This window comes from Vulpes lagopus, chromosome 1 (assembly GCF_018345385.1).
Source record: "Vulpes lagopus strain Blue_001 chromosome 1, ASM1834538v1, whole genome shotgun sequence".
NCBI lineage: Eukaryota > Metazoa > Chordata > Mammalia > Carnivora > Canidae > Vulpes > Vulpes lagopus.
Genome location: NC_054824.1, coordinates 107,392,661 through 107,410,109, shown reverse-complemented (window position 1 = coordinate 107,410,109; position 17,449 = coordinate 107,392,661). Strand labels below are relative to the sequence as shown.

The window sequence follows — 17,449 nt, the reverse complement described above, 5'->3', positions numbered from 1 at the left end:
CTGTTAAGCCAAATCCCTGGAAGTTATTCACTCTTTCCTCCCCTCCTCTTCCCATATAGTCCACTAGCAAGTCCTTTGCGGTCTGTTTTCTCAATGGATCCCCTGTCTGCCTGCTGTTTTTCCTCCCACTGTAATGATTCAGGCCTGCTGCAGACCACCCCACATGCCCCCTTTCAACCCAACTGCTGCTTTGGCGTCTTACCAGGGCTCCTCATCCATTCCAACCCCCTAGCAGTGTCTCTTCTCCACAGCAGCCAGTAACTCTTTAAACATGTAAATCATCTTATAGCTCCCTTTTCATAAGCCCTTCATTTTTTATTCTGTTAGAAAATATTATAAATTTCCATTGGGCTCCTCTGGGGATCTCATGAGTGTATTTTTCCTCTATGATGAGGTAATAACTCATTGTTACACATTATCACAGTAATCTGCTTGTTTACTTCCCTCTCCAAGAATTGTTTGAATTGTGACATGTATGTTCCTTGTAGAAAATTGTCTGGAACTTGAGAATCATGGTAATGCAGAAGTGAAGTGGCATCTGTCATCTTTAGCTCCACCTTATGTCAAGGTCAGTAATAATTGCCTTAAACATATTCATTTCAATGTTTAAACTTTATTCAGGGTGTTTTTTATACTGAATTACGAACATAGGTTGGGATTATTGGGTTTTTGTCCTACTAATTTACTTCCTTGATTTCCTCTATAGATGGAGCTAATACATGCCCCATCTTTTGCACAAGGTGGTTTTTAAAGTCAAATCAAAGAATGTGTCTGAAAATAGGCGCTAGCTCATTTAACAGTACCTCCTACAGTTTTAATTTTTATCTGAAATAACTTTATTTTGAAAAAATACAAAAATTTTATTATGGAACATTGTGTGTACACATATGCATTTTTCTTTCCCACATTCTGAATACTGATGTGTGTTTTTAGCCAGGAGGAGTCAGTGTAAGAGACAGAATGGAATGTTCTTTGTCTGTGAGTCCTAGCCTACTCTGTACTGTAAATAGTCTCCACCATTGGGCTCTACCTAAATAGAGCATGTTGTCATGTATGTGGTTTGGAATACTCTGGCCTTTCTGCCCTGTATTTCATATGAGACTAGAAGCTTTGAGCCCTAATACTATCAAAATGTGTGCAAAAGATAGTGCTGTACCCACTGACAAAAAATAACTCATATTGCATGTGATGTTAAAATGCACATTCAGCAGGGTCTTTGAGGAGAAGGCAGTCCTTCCACATCATGAGCACCATTCTGAAGATAACTGTAACCAAAGAGGAGTGGCTGGTGATGGAGAGGAGAGTAGTGGGAGGTCTTGTATGAGCAGAGTTAAGTAGCGCTCCCACTCTTAGGCAAGCATTGAGCTCTCCTATCCCCTGCAAAAAAAAGGGGGGGGGCAGTTTGTGTGTCCTTGGTAACCATAAAGGTAATGGTCTCGCTTAGAATTGATCTACTGACTTTGTTGTTTGTTTGCTTGCTTGTTTAAATGACTATAGGGAGTTGATGACAGTGGAGATGTTTTTAGAGCTACCTATGCAGCATTCAGATGTTCTCCTATTTCTGGTATACTGGAAAGCCGAGGAATTCAGAAGGTGAGTCTTGACATTTTTTTCATAGCCATTGGCAAGAACATGGTGTTGATTGACCAGGAGTGCCTCATTTGTTGCCACCCAGAGCAATTGCTTCCCCTAGACCAGTACTGCTAACAACCAGCTTGCCATAGGAAAGGAGGCCTGCCTCAGTGCACATCAGTGGACTGCTTCCTACAGCAGAGGTCTTGCTTTCTAAACAACTAAACAAAATGCCATGCTTAGTGGTAGGATTGATTTACATTCTGATATAAGGATTTCATGTGGCCACAGACTACCAGTACTTAGAACACACTCTGAGTAGCTCTGATCTAGGCAATAGTTTTGTCCACCAGCCATAATAGAAAAATCTGCCACTACTCAAAAACAACTCTGTGTTCATGTTATAATAAACAATATATTTTCATGGGCCAATGGTGATGAATCTTTTTAGCACCATGATCCTCTTAAGTTCTAATTCACTTGTGGACCTGATACAGCTTTTTCAAATATCTCTTAGGGGCAGTCATCATTCACTTGGCCTCAATATTCTTTTTTCACGCTAACAGCTGAAAGTCATTTAAACTATAGCATTTATAGGATATTGGTCTATTTATTCAGAGATTCAGACTTTTTTTTCTTTTTGAGATTCAGACTTATAATCAGTTCTAGATTATAGTTGTGAACTCATTACTGACTGTACAAGAATCTTTGAGCATTGATAGTCACAAACCCTGTGTACTTTACTAGGTCTGTATAACAGGCTTCCAGAGGGTTTCTGACCTTTTTGGAAAGACATGCTGTACTGCAGCATAGTTGATTTCATTTCCCAGCCCACAGTAGGGGCAAAGCAGCATAATAGGGAACAGACACATTACTTAACAAACGTTCAACATTGGGATCCCTGGGTGGCGCAGCGGTTTGGCGCCTGCCTTTGGCCCAGGGCGCCATCCTGGAGACTCGGGATCGAATCCCACGTCAGGCTCCCGGTGCATGGAGCCTGCTTCTCCCTCTGCCTATGTCTCTGCCTCTCTCTCTCACTGTGTGCCTATCATAAATAAATTAAATTAAATTAAAAAAAAAAAAAGTTCAACATTTAGGGCAAAGGCAGTGAGGAAAGGGTTGCCAAAAAAAAAGAAATAGCCAGCAGGAAAGACATCCCATGGTCATCGATCAGAAGATCTAATATTACTAAAATAGCAGTACTCCCTAAATTGATGTACAGATTCAATATAATCTCAATCAAAAATCTCAGCTGTTGTTTAGGTTTATTGTTTGTTTTTCTTAAAGAAATTGACATGCTGATCCTAAAATTCATGTAGACCTGCACAAGAACCAGAATAACCAAAGCAATCTTGAAAAAGATCAAAGTTGTAGGATTCACTTTCCATTTTCAAAACTTACAGTAATCAAAACTATAGTATTGACATAAGAATAGATGTGTAGAATATGTGGACTTGAGAGTCCCCAGATAAACCTCCCTATTTATGATCAGTTTATTTATTTTATTTATTTATTTTAATAAGGGTACTGAGACCATTCAATAAAGAAAGAATATTTTCAGCAAATGGTGCCAGGACAACTGATACCCACATGCAAAAGAATTAGTTGGATCCTTACTTCATACTGTATCCAAAAAGAAACTTGAAGAAGACCATAGACCTAAATGTTAAGAGCTAAAACTATAGAATTTTTGGAAGATAACATAGTAAACATTCATGGCCTTGGGTGAAGCCTTGATTTCTTAGATATGACACCTGTAAAACACAAGTGACAAAAGAAAAAAATAGCTGAATTATCGAAATATAAAATTCGAGTGCATCAGAGGATACCATTAAGAAATGAGAAGTCTGGGGATCCCTGGGTGGCGCAGCGGTTTGGCGCCTGCCTTTGGCCCAGGGCGCGATCCTGGAGACCCGGGATCGAATCCCACGTCGGGCTCCCGGTGCATGGAGCCTGCTTCTCCCTCTGCCTGTGTCTCTGCCTCTCTCTCTCTCTCTCTCTGTGACTATCATAAATAAATAAATAAATAAATAAATAAATAAATAAATAAATAAATAAATAAATAAATAAATAAATAAATAGATAGATAGATAGATAGATAGATAGATAGATAGATAGATAGATAGATAGGAGAAGTCTGGGATGCCTGGGTGGCTTAGCAGTTGAGCGTCTGCCTTTGGCTCAAGGGTGTGATCCCAGAGTCCCAGGATCGAGTCCCACATTGGGCTCCCTGCATGGAGCCTGCTTTTCACTCTGCCTCTCTCTGTCTCTTATGAATAAAATCTTAAAAAAAAAAAAAAGTAAGAAAGTGAAAAGTCTGGGGCACCTAGGTAGCTCAGCTGGTTAAGCATCTGCCTTCGGCTCGGATCATGATCCCAGGATCCTAGGATCAAGCCTAGTATGGGGCTCCCTGCTCAGTGGGGATTCTGTTTCTCCCTCTGCTCCAACCCCCACCCTGGCTCATATTCTTTCTCTCAAATAAATAAATAAAAATCTTAAAAAAAAAAAAGTGAAAAGGCATCCCAGATTATGGGAGAAATTGTTTAGAAATCATATATTTAATGAAGGATTTGTATCCAGAATGTATAACAAACTCTTACAACTAGACAATACAGAGACAAATAACCAGTTTAAAAAATGGGTCAAAGATCTGAATAGACATTTCTCTAACAAAAAAGATACAAGTGGACAATAAATACATGACAGCATATTTAGAATCACTATTCATTAGGGAAATGCAAAACAAAATCACAGTGAGTTATCACTTTACACTCTTAGGATGACTGAGTTTTTGAAAATCAGACCGTAACAAGTTTTGGTGAGTATATAGAGAAATTAAGCCTTCCTACACTGCTGGTGGGAATAGTAAATGGTATCACTGCTGTTGGAAAACAGTTTGACAGTTCTTCAAGTTAGATGTAGAATTACTGTATGACCCAGGAACTCCACTTCTGGATATATACCCCAAGGCGTTGAAAATCAGTATTCAAACAAAAATACTATACAGATGTTTGTAGCAGCCTTATTCAAGATAGCCAGAAAGGATAGAAATAACCCAAATGTCCATCAGCTGATACAGTGATAAAGCGTATATCCATACAATGAAAGATTACTTGGCAATAAAAAGGAATGAAGTACTAATAACATGCTACCACATGAACCTTGACAACATGCTAAGTGAAGCAATCCAGACACGTAGTTATATGACTCAATTTGTGTGACGTGTGAAATAGGTCAATCTGTAGAGTCAGAAAGTAGATACATGGTTGTTCGGGCTGGGAGTGAAGGTGGAGAGTGGGAAATGGCTGCTAATAGTATAGGGTGTTTGGGTTTTTTTGGATTGCTGAAAATACTTTTTTTTTTTTTTTTTTTTCTGAAAATACTTTAAAATCAGATTACACTGGTGGTTACACAGTTCTGGAAATATACTAAAAACCCTGACTATGCTTGAAGTGGGTGAATTGTATGGTATATGAATTCTATCTCAGTGAGGCTTTGAAAATAGAAAAACAAGAATGCAGGACTAGATTGTCTCCTGGGAATTTCTCCTTTTACACAATACCTAACATAAAAAGGAAACCTCAATGAGATCTTTGATTTGTGTCCATCACTGCATATCTTGGACTGAACTATTTGCTTAGCGCACTGTCAGGTCACATTGTCAACTGAACTCCAGGTCTGGGTACTTAATTTATATTAAGGGAAAAGAAAGCAAGGTAATATCATACTGGAACCGTTTAGGTAAGTACTCCCCAAAACCATAACTATTGACATAGTGATCCAGAAGGAAGAAAAAATTAGTTACCTATTTGAATGGGATTAAAGTTCCTATTATGTGTCTTAATGTGTGTCACATAGAATAATACTAGGTTTTCTCCTCCTCTTTATTTTTGGTATTGGAAGGCAATGTTAGGTGAGATTTGTAGAGTCCCTGGGTGGTGCAGCCCAGTGATTCCAGATAATTTGTACATATTCACCATTTAGGACATGGTTGTTTTCATTCTTCTGTGATCTTCTCAGCGTCCACATCTTCTTTAATGGTGTAATTCCCTGATACTGATAATCGCCTCTCCTCCATCAGTATCTTGCCTTTGCCTCCACACTCTAAGACTTGCTGGCTGCGTTGTTTCTTATGTTTTGTATTAACAAATTGGGTCACTTAACAGTTTTAATGTTAAGTCCAGACTCAAATACACTGATTAGTGGTTAACCTAACCAATAGTAGTACTTTTAACACTAATTTTTTTTTTTTAAGATTTTATTTATTAACTCATGAGAGACACAGAGAGAGAGAGAGAGGCAGAGACACAGGCAGAAGGAGAAGCAGGCCCTATGCAGGGAGCCTGATGTGGGACTCGATCCCTAGTCTCCAGGATCACGCCCTGGGCCAAAGGCGACACTAAACTGCTGAGCTACCCAGGCTGCCCAACACTAAATTTTTTGATAAAGGAAGCACTTAACACTGGTAAACTTTATAAAAGTCTATTTTTAAATCTTACAACTTTCTCATTACTGAGCTTTTACAGGTTGTATGCATATAAATCGTATGTATAACTTTGAGGTGTATAGTTGAAGTAACTGTTTCTAGGCCTTAGGCCTTTACTGTGTGGCCAGCAAGAGGGTTCCATAAGCATTTCAGTGAAAGACTGGATTGTGTTACTGGGGTTAACTATCTTGATTTAGGTCTTGTACTTGACAGCTCTAAAAATTTTTGATAATGTAAATAACATTTACATTTTGAGGAATATATTACATAGAACCTGAAAGAAAAGTGTATTTTGGATATGGTGTAATTTTCTACCAAAAGTAGAATCGTTCAATTTCATTTTCAATTAGTGGCAAAACCATATAGCAACTACATGCATATGAGGCTCAGGATCTAAATTTCTCCCCTGGATGTGTTATTTTGTAGGTCTCCATCACGTTTTTGCCCCGAGATAGAGGGGATTATGCTCAGTTTTGGGATGTTGAGTGTAACCCCCTTAAGGAGCCTCATAGGAAACATACCTTGAGATTTCAACTCTCTGGGCAAGTGAGTATCACACTGAATTTAGGTAAATTATTGTGTGTGTGTATATTAAAAACATTAAGTGAAACTGACATGGAAAAGTGTCCTGAAAATGCAAACTGTATTCCTGGTGGTATTCTAATTTCATTAATCCTGTTGTCTGGCTCTGTAATCTTAATTTTCTTATTTGCCTTTATTGATGGGTATGTTTGAGGTCTGGGTTTGGCTCTATGAAATTTGTTTGACTTGATTAGGTAAGATTGTGTGTGTGTGTGTGTGTGTATATATATATATATATAAAAGAGGCTGAACAGTAAAAAATACAGGAATTACAATTCAGGGCATTTACAAATCTTAAATTTTCTTTTAAAAGTTATGAGGGAAATAGGGATCCCTGGGTGGTGCAGCGGTTTGGCGCCTGCCTTTGGCCCAGGGCACGATCCTGGAGACCCGGGATCGAGTCCCACGTCGGGCTCCCGGTGCATGGAGCCTGCTTCTCCCTCTGCCTGTGTCTCTGCCTCTCTCTCTCTCTCTGTGACTATCATAACTAAATAAAAATTTATAAATAAAATTTTTATTTTATTTATATTTTATTTATTTTTATTTTATTTATTTTATTTATTTTTATATATTTTATTTATGATAGTCACACAGAGCGAGAGAGAGAGGCAGAGACACAGGCAGAGGGAGAAGCAGGCTCCATGCACCGGGAGCCCGACGTGGGACTCGATCCCGGGTCTCCAGGATCGTGCCCTGGGCCAAAGGCAGGCGCCAAACCGCTGCACCACCCAGGGATCCTTAAATAAAAATTTAAAAAAAATTATTAAAAAAAAATAAAAATAAAAGTTATGAGGGAAATAGTAGAATTCAGATAGGTAAATGTCCATATATTTTTCCAAGAGTATTTATTTCTCCTTTCTCACCCTTCATTTTCTTTTTTATAGAGTGTCAAAGCAGAAAATGAGCCTGAAGGTTCACAAATTTCCACAAACTCCCTCATTAAACTGGATAATTTAGTTAAGCCCCGAAGACAAGGTGTATCAGAGACTGCTCTCATACCCAGGTATGTTGTTTTTGCCATTCTTTTGACATTTTCTCCAGTACTTTGAGATATAATTACATTCAGTAAAGTGCTCAGTGAGCTTACCTATGAGCTTTCATGCATTGCTACAACTCTAATGAAGATCGAGAATATTTCTCTCACCTGAAAACCTCTTACACATCCCTTTGCAGTCAGCCCCACCCTCAACCCAATATCCATTCTGATCTATGGCCATAGGTTGGTTTTGTTGAATTTCATACACATACACAGTCCTTGAGTCTGGCTGCTTTCACCACACATAATGTTTTTGGGATTCATTTGTGTTGTAGAGCATATATGTAGTTTGTCCCTTTTCATTGTCAAGTATTGCTTTATGTGAACATATCACAGTTAATTCATTTTCCTGGTGACATTTGGGTGGCTCCATATTTGGGGCCATTATAAGTGAAGGTGGTATGAGCATTATTATATGTGTATTTTTGTGGATGTACCTTTTAATTTCCTTTGGGTAAAAACGCCTGAAGAATAGAACTGCTGGGTCATATTGTACACATGTGCTTAACTTTAAAACAAACTGCCAGGTAGTTTAAACAAAATGACCATACCATTTTATGTTCCCTGGAACACTGTGTAAAAGTTGATTCTTTAAAAACTTCTTTTTTTATTTTTATTTAATAGTTTATTTATTATATTTCTTAGTAATCTCTACACCCAACTCATGACACCAAGATCAAGAGTGGTACGTTCCTCTGAGCCAGCCAGACGCTCCTTAAAAACTTTCTAAAAAAAATTTTTTTTCCAGGAGCTTATACAGCTCTAATGATAGTATTTAAGTATTTTACCTAATAAACATGTTTCTTACAATCCTTAATTAACTAATGTTTAGATCTAACTTTGTTCTGGAGGAAGATGCTTGTGAGAAAAATTAAATGTTAAATACCTGCTAAATTTAATATACATGTTGTCATTTATTTTTTAATGGAAGTAAATAATGCAGTTTTTAAGAAATTAGGCTCCTTTGAAGAATATGCATTCTTACCACACTCTTTTGATGCCATTTACTCATTTGTTCATCTCATCTTTACGGAGTGCTGCCATGTAGTGGAAGCAGAACTGCCCTCGTCCTTGCTCCAGGGACTTCATCTCCTGGAGAAGGAGCCCCATCACAAATAATCTCACTTACCATCCATGGAAAGGACTGAAAGGAAATAAATGAGAAACATGACAGAGGAAGCTTGATATGTGATACCTGGGAAGAGCCTCCCTGAAATTGGACCTTTGAGTTGAGGAGGATGAATAGAAATGATGGAGGTGTAAGGACTGGGTGGTTGTTGTTGGCCCTTGCAGAACCAAAGGCCTAGAACCCAGAGGGAGAGAGAGTATTGTGAACTGAGGCCAGAGGGCTGGTGGGGAGAAGCAGACCACACAGGGCCTCACCTGTCAGATGTTAATTTGGGGTTTATCTCGGAAGCTGTTGGAAGCCATTGAATGACATGATCAGATTCCAGTATTTGTAGAAAAATCCTCTGGCTAAGGTACAGTCTGATTAGAAGGAGGCAAGAGTAGATATGGTAAAATGAGTCAGAAGCTATTTTTAAGTAGTCCAGGACTAAAGTAGTGTCAAGAAAGATGAAGAGAAATGGACAGATAGGAGAAATCTATAGAAGGAAATTCAGAGGACTCAGTAAATGGGTTTGAGTAAGGGGGCTTGAAAGAGTACAGTGGTCACAGTTGGCTCCCAAACAGAAATAAACTCGAGGGTCAGGTTTGAGAAGATCCCAGGTTTAATCTGTATTTGTGGAGACAGATCACTGTATGGTGATAGGCGTGTTGCCTAGAGGCTCAGTCTAGGCTGAGATACAGATCTGGGAGTCAAATGAGGGTGGGGTTGCTGGATCACCGCTCCGGAATTGCCTAGGGAGACTGCGCAAGAGCAGTAGGGATGTCCAGGATCCAGCCCCAGAGGACACTAGCATTGATTGTGAGGGAGTGGGAATGAGCTTGCACAGACGGCCTGGCATCTAGGTCACTGCATCAAATGCTGCCGAGAGACTAGAGCTTGAGTCCTACCATCAGGGTAGTGTGTCAGGAAAAATGAAGGTCATCCAGTGGACTGCATGGTGAGTGGTACGGGTAACGTGAACTAAGGCAACAGGAGCACCTACATGCACATGGGGTGTGAGGTGAGCAGAGAGGCTTTCTCCGGGGAGAGAGGAGCTGTCCTGTCCCACGTAGCAGCTGACCCTACAGCTTGTCAGACTGTTGTGGTGGTGTTCGATCTTCACACACAGTAATGAAGCTGCCATTACAGAACTAGTTTCCAGCTGAGTTGTGAGAGAAAATACAAATCAAAACACAAAACACTTCCTAACTGCATATAGACAAGTAGTTTAAATTACTTACCTGGATTTTAAATAGTTGATTTTTCAATCTGTTTCCAAAGCAGGCAGCTTGACTTGACTCACCGTGGGGTTTATGCCTCAGAAGATGTGTATCGGTTTCTGCCAACTAGAGTAGGGGAATCCAGGACATTGAAGGTCAATTTGCGAAATAATTCTTTCATTATGCACTCTGTAAGTTGGAAATAGTATTGTGGGTTTTGGGAAAGTGGATGTGTTCAACTATTTGATAAATATTTTCCTAATAGAGGGAGATAGAACATGAGAGACTCCTAACTCTGGGAAACGAACTAGGGGTGGTGGAAGGGGAGGTGGGCGGGGGGTGGGAGTGACTGGGTGACGGGCACTGAGGGGGACAGTTGATGGGATAAGCACTGGGTGTTACTCTATATGTTGGCAAATTGAACACTGATAAAAAATAAATTTATAAAAGATATATATATAAAATTTCCTGATAATTTAGGAGCTCATTCTGTAGTTTATACTTGAGTTATAATAATGAGTTGATTTTTTTTTTTTTTAATGCCTTATACTGTGTTTGAAAACAGACTCCTGGGAAATTCATGAGTTTTTATCTCAAAATCAGAAATATTTAGCATTTGTTTTCATATTTTCATTTTAAAATATTTCCTTGTTTTCTTTTTCTTCTGTACCATCACACCAACATATTTCTGGATAACATTTACTCTAATTAGAACTAGAGTAAATTCATATTAAATTATTTTAAGTGCGTTTTCATGAGCATTTATTGTCTTAATTTTGTGACTATACTGAAATTTACTAGACACCTTTAATTAAAGAAATGCGTGGCGTGTTTTAAGTATGCTCAAATATCTAACTTGCATAACTTAATAAAGTGTTTCATCTTAAATTCCAGCTGAAATTTTTAAGTCCCAGAGAGCCTTTCTACGTCAAACATTCAAAATACTCTCTGAGGTGAGTTTATCACAAATCAAAATGTTCTCATCCTAGTGCAGGACTTTCTTTTCAGGGCTTTCTCCTGGGGGTTGGGACTTGTGAGCTCTCCGCATTCCACGATAGCTCGTCATCACCATCACCAACCCCACAGAGCATTCCTTATCATGTTTTTGAAAAAAAAGCTGAGGAACCTGCAGGGAAAGCATTTCATGACTGCATATAAGTGTGCTTTACTATCTAGCAACCCAAACTTTGTGAGATGGTTTGGATTTAGCATGTGATTCCTGCTACCTGGTCTTTTGCTCGTCACATAAATATATAAAATATTAATTATCTTATGATTTAGAATAAATCCTGCTTTAAATGTTATTTTTACTATGCTGAGGATCAGGGAGTTAAATTTTCAATAATTGGGACAAAAACCTTCCCAGATTAACTGGGAAAACTTTTACTATATTTGTCCTTCTTCAAATACCCTATACTTCTTAAACTAGGGCCTCATTTTCTTGTCATCCTTGCTACTCTTTGTTTTCCATATGATCTATATATTTTTTTAATTTTTTATTTATGATAGTCACACAGAGAGAGTGAGAGAGGCAGAGACACAGGCAGAGGGAGAAGCAGGCTCCATGCACCGGGAGCCCGACGTGGGATTCGATCCAGGGTCTCCCGGATCGCGCCCTGGGCCAAAGGCAGGCGCCAAACCACTGCGCCACCCAGGGATCCCATATGATCTATATTTAGATTGAAATCTCAAACTGGGTTGTTACTGTTATATAGAATTTTAACAGTAGGGTTCTGTTGGACTTACCACTGAAGAATAATTTTATCTCTATCTTTGAATCTTTAATTAAGCTATTTAATTAATTATAAGATCTTTTATTTTAGTGTTAGATGATTCCAAAAACATGTTATGTTCCATTGAAAACTTGGCGCACCCTGTAAACATTCTAGGACTGCCTCTGAAGCACCAAGACTAGCACCAGGACCAGCCCCATGGATTGTGATAGAACAACACGTTTTCACGTCCCTTCTTTTCTTATAAGTCCTTAAAAAGCCACATGGAAGAGAAAGGTCTAAGTTTAAAACACCATGACTACACATTTTCTAGCTTCTGCGCTCTGAGTCCTTGACTTCCAGCAGACATGCAGGCCTCCAGTTAAGGAGGCTTTCTTTGCCATACTGATCTAGGATGGGTGGTGTTAGATTGTGTTCACAGTGGGTGGGCACTACTGAGTACGTGAGGAAGAAGACGACCAAGTGAAGTCAACCCCAAGTCATTGAAATCATCTCTCATGACCCGGTTCCATAGGCTGAAATTTTACATTTTAAAGTAAGAATGACTTCTTTCATCTTTGGAGAAGAAGCAAAACTTTGCTATGGTATCTCACTTGAAAATTTTACCATAAAACTGAAATAATAGTGCCTGTTCTTATTGTAAGTGTTGAGTGCTGTTGTGCTCATGAAATACAAATGCTGGTTGAGAGCAACGTCTAGCTTGCTTTGGCAGGTGGAAGAAACCTATTCTGAGGGTCTGAGAGGCAGTTGCCAGCTTTTCATTAGTGATGTTTTTGTTAATTAGATCTCTCTCTGCTCTATGACACCATTAACTCCAGCCAGAGTAATAACGTGACTCTTTAGTCATCTATAGAGTACATGAGGTAATCCGTGCCTTACTCCAAACAGGCACCTTCCCCATGGCACTCATGAGGCCTGACGGGGCTGTTCTCCTGCTGAAACGTGAAAGCTGCCCAAGGCCTTTGGGACTTAAACTGACTGCAACATAGTCAGGAGAGCTTCCCCCAGAGGCCACAGGACTTTTGCCTAGTTCAGAGGTGGGGAGCATGAATGTATGTGGGGGATGTAGCCCCCTTAAAGCGATAGATTGTAAAGAATGTAATAGGGAAAGATAAACCCTGATTATCACTTTTTTGGTAAAGTTTGTTTTGAGGACCTGAGGTGATCATTTCTGTCATAGCTGTGTAAAAAGAATTCATTCATGTTCCACTTAACCCTGAAAAGCATTCATCTGTTAACCTATTGTTTTATTCAAGTCTAATCTGCTTAGACAGTAGAGTAACTCATTTCTCCCCTCCTGTGCCCACGTCTGCCTGCACCCAGCATCCTGGCAGGCTCCTGCTGCAGAGCTACCCAACTCTGCTATGTCATTCCAGAGGATAGGACGGTTCTCACACCAAGTCACACTGGGGACAGCACTGTCGTTACTTCTTACCAACACTAGGAACCAAGGAGTTTTACTTCATTTTCTTTGATAATGATAATACCTTGGCTATGCTAAAGGGCTACTTTTTTCCTGCACAGAGTATTCCTTTTCAATTAAAAAGAGAAAGAAAAATTATGGTTTATATAATTTGTAGGTTCTATAGATGGGGACATGTAGTTAAGGAGGTGGTTTAGAGTGCTTTTCCACAGCTACTGCTTCACTCTCTTATGCCTCTTTGGTCTTTGTGTGCCTTTGCTGTAATGTTGGTCCTCAGCTAGTTAAGGGATTTTGAACTAGACGTCTCCTCTGGGTCTTACCTTTTTCCGTGTGTGTGTGTGGTGTTTGTCTGTAGAAGACAGAGGTCAAAGCAGTTTTTAATAATAGTACAAGGTTAAATATATCCATCTTGTAGTGTTTTAGAGCTGCGTTCAATTTCACAGTCCTTTCTAAATTACATTCTAGTTTATTCAGAGTATCTATAAATCTAAAGCAAACAATATGTTTATCATAATACATTCTTAAAACATTCTCAGTTGAATATAGAACATTTCTGTTCCATATTAAAATTTGTTAATGATGGATCTCTCAGATGTATTTCAGGATATTTTATTACTTTCAGTAACTTATAAGGTATAAAGCCTCTTAAGTTAGCAAACTGTACTACATTATTTTGGGTGCTGAAATGCTAACGTGAGGGACGTCCGGGTGGCTCAGAGGTTGAGCACCTGCCTTCACCCCCGGGCGTCATCCTGGAATCCCAGGATCGAGTTCCACATCGGGCTCCCTGCGTGGAGCCTACTTCTCCCTCTGCCTGTGTCTCTGCCTCCCTCCCTCTCTCTCTCTCTCTCTCTGTCTCATGAATAAATAAATAAAATCTTTAAAAAAAAAAAAATAAGAAATGCTAATGTGAAAGATAAAATGATAGTTTGTCAGTGCCAAGGACTAGGTACCATTTTTCTTAAAGTCACATTGCTTTGATACAGGAAATTAGAGTACAATGCATTTGGGGAAAATAACCCAGATGTGTGTGTGGTGTGTGTGTGTGTGTGTGTGTGTGTGTACACGTACATATACATATATTTTTTAAATTCTGCCCTGCCCCTATCCAGGAAAGGGGCTCTGAAATACTAAAACTGTTCTCCAAAATACTAAAATACCCAAAAGCCAACACTCTACTGAGTTTTATCAGGAAACATAATTCCAACATATATTGGAAACAAAAGCATATAACCGTTCTGATTGCTGAACTTTAAAACATGTAGTTCAGAGATGAGACTTAAGGATGAAGTACCTTCCCTCTGAGGAAAGTCTAAAAGCTATAAATTTTCACTTAAAACAATTAAGACTAGGGATCCCTGGGTGGCGCAGCGGTTTAGCGCCTGCCTTTGGCCCAGGGCGCAATCCTGGAGACCCGGGATCGAATCCCGCGTCGGGCTCCCGGTGCATGGAGCCTGCTTCTCCCTCTGCCTCTCTCTCTCTCTGTGTCATAAATTAAAAAAAAAAAAAAAAACAATTAAGACTAAACGTCAGTGACATCACATAGGTTGTGATAAAGTATATGTGGTTTCAGTCACCATAGGAATAAAGGGGTTTTGTTGTTGTTGTTTTTGAAGCTCTTGGGATCGAGTTTTATGAACAGAAACCTCCTAACATGATACTTTTTAAAAATGATTTTTTAGGGATCCCTGGGTGGCGCAGCGGTTTAGCGCCTGCCTTTGGCCCAGGGCGCGATCCTGGAGACCCGGGATCGAATCCCACGTCGGGCTCCCGGTGCATGGAGCCTGCTTCTCCCTCTGCCTATGTCTCTGCCTCTCTCTCGCTCTCTCTGTGACTATCATAAATAAATAAAAATTAAAAAAAAATAAATAAAATAAAAATAAAAATGATTTTTTAGAGAAAGAGAACACATGCAAGCAGGGGGAGGGACACAGAGAGAGGGAGAGAATCTCAAGCAGTGTCCGTGCTGAGTGTAGGGCCTGACAGGGGCTTGATCTCATGACCCTAAGATCATGACCAGAGCTGAAACCAAGGGGTAGATGCTCAGCCCAACTGAGCCACCCAGGCACCCCCAACATAATAGTTTTAGAGACAGGGCACTCATTTCCTGCCTCTGTATACAGTTGACCCTTGAACAATGCAACGGTTAGGGCTGCCAACCTCCATACAGTAGAAAATCTGTGTATAACTTTTGACTCCCCCCAAATTTAACTTTTTATGGTCTGTGGACCAGAAGCCTGACCAATAATAGCATTTTTGTATATGTCTTATATACTATATTCTTACAATAAAGTAAGTTAGAGAAAAGAAAATGTGATCAAGAAAATCATGAGAAAATACATTTTATTTTAAAGATTTTATTCATGAGACACGCAGAGACACAGGCAGAGGGAGAAGCAGACTCCCTGTGGGGAGCCCGATGGTGGGACTTGATCCCAGGATCCTGGGATCTCAACCTAGCCAAAGGCAGATGCTCAACCACTGAGCCACCCAGGTGCTCCAAGAAAATACATTTATAGTACTGTACTTTTCCGGGGGGGTGGGGGGGAAATCAACACATAAATGGACCTACTTATTTGAAACCTGTATTGTTTGAGGGTCAAATGTAATCTGAAAATAAATTTTCAAGAAAGTTTTTTATAACAGTTGATAAGAATACTGGAGCAAACTCTGCACAGACCTGTTGATGATGAGCATGGGGCAGGTTGGTTAAATATCCTTCCCAGGAGCTCCTGGGTGGCTCAGTTGGTTAGGTGTCTGCCTTTGGCTCAGGTCGTGGTCCTGGAGTCCCAGGATCAAGTCCCACATCGGGCTCCCTGCTCTGCAGGAAGTCTGCTTCTCCCTCTACCTCTGCTCCCCCCACTTGTGCTCTCTCTGTCAAATAAAAATCTAAAATCTACATATTATATTTATTTCTGCTGGAGGTTGAGTATGCTGCTGGAGGAGGATGGTCAGGATATGTCAGGTGTTCTCTCACTCTTAGGCCATTCTCTGCCTCTGCAAACAGAACACAAAGTTCCATACACAATAGCACAGACCTCTCGTTTCCCTTTTCCTATTTTTGTTGAATAGCCAGGAATATATATGCAATACTGTTTGAATCAGATTTTACATGGCCCTCTCCTCCATGCCAGTTTCTTATTAAATAGCATCAAAGAAATGAGAACTAAACTTAAACTGAATGTAACTCTACTAAATCCTTTCATGAAAATCCAATTGTGCTCTCAGTGATACATTTCCGTGATGCACTTGCTGCTGTAGCATCAGGCTGATGACCTTTCCTTTCTCTTCACAGAGCCCAGCATTACATCAACATGCCTGTGCAGTTCAGACCCAAGTCAGTGGGCAAATTTGAAGCTTTGCTTGTTGTTCAAACAGATGAAGGCAAGAGTGTTGCTATTCGACTAATGGGTGAAGCTCTTGAAAAAATCAACTAGATACATTTTGTGTAAAGTAAATTACAAAAGTTATGTTTTGGTAACTTTTTCTTACACTACAATATTCTTTTGTATATATTTTGTAAGATTTTTGTTTTCTTGAGAAGCTTATACTGAAAACCTAAGATATCATGTATGTAGCCTATATTATTATACTTAACATTTTTAAGGGGAGAAGAGAATTCTATTTTTGCATTGATTATGATACTTTGAATAAATATGGCATATATTTTACTGTGGTGTATCCAGAAATAAACTTAATTTCCAATGAACCTTTTTTATATGGTGTCTTACAGAAATCAGAATATTGCTTTTTTTTGGCTATTTTTTTCAAGCTGCTGTGATTTTTTTTTTTCCCCTCCATTACACAGTTTGTTTTTCTAAGAAATTCCTTCTCTGGTCCTTCTGTCTCTTAGCTAATTGCCCAGACTAGAAAGGAAGTGTACTTTTAAAGAAATTGTTTTTCTCTAGAGTAGGGGAATTCATATTCTGTGCAAATACATTGGAGAGGTTGATGTATTTTAAAATAGATTTATTGTGATGAAAGCTAAATGGGACAGCTGCTCCAGAACGCTGCATAGAAGGAATGCTCCTCAAGCAGGTGCGGGGGTGGGGGGGGTGAGTCCCTGTGGGAGGATAAATGCCCAATGCAGCATCTTGAGCTGTGAGGTAGAAAAGGTGTGACAGTTACCTGGTTTTACCCAGGAAGAATATGATTATTAATTGCTTCTCTACCAATACTATTAAGTCCCCTGATAAAGTTTTCTCAGCCCCAGCTAACAGCCTTGTTTGGAGCAGATTGTGAGCAGTTGTGTAGTGGCTTGGGATGATCACAATTGGATATTATTGATG

At 39.5% G+C, this 17,449-nt stretch overlaps 1 protein-coding gene across 6 annotated transcripts in view; it reads left to right on the top strand.

The window, feature by feature from the left end:
• CEP192 (centrosomal protein 192) overlaps window positions 1–16,869 on the top strand; it is a 159,794-nt gene extending 142,925 nt beyond the window's left edge. For 4 of the 6 annotated variants that reach the window (XM_041767440.1, XM_041767437.1, XM_041767454.1 and 1 more), the window contains 7 exons: window positions 489–568; window positions 1,498–1,593; window positions 6,485–6,604; window positions 7,525–7,643; window positions 10,066–10,195; window positions 10,899–10,957; window positions 16,456–16,869. In XM_041767440.1, coding sequence (XP_041623374.1) covers window positions 489–568; window positions 1,498–1,593; window positions 6,485–6,604; window positions 7,525–7,643; window positions 10,066–10,195; window positions 10,899–10,957; window positions 16,456–16,597 — 746 coding nt within the window. In that variant the 3' untranslated portion in view covers window positions 16,598–16,869. The remainder of the gene's footprint in view (window positions 1–488; window positions 569–1,497; window positions 1,594–6,484; window positions 6,605–7,524; window positions 7,644–10,065; window positions 10,196–10,898; window positions 10,958–16,455) is intronic. The other 2 variants (XM_041767448.1, XM_041767443.1) reach the window with 1 other exon arrangement.
• Window positions 16,870–17,449: the final 580 nt, after the last annotated feature.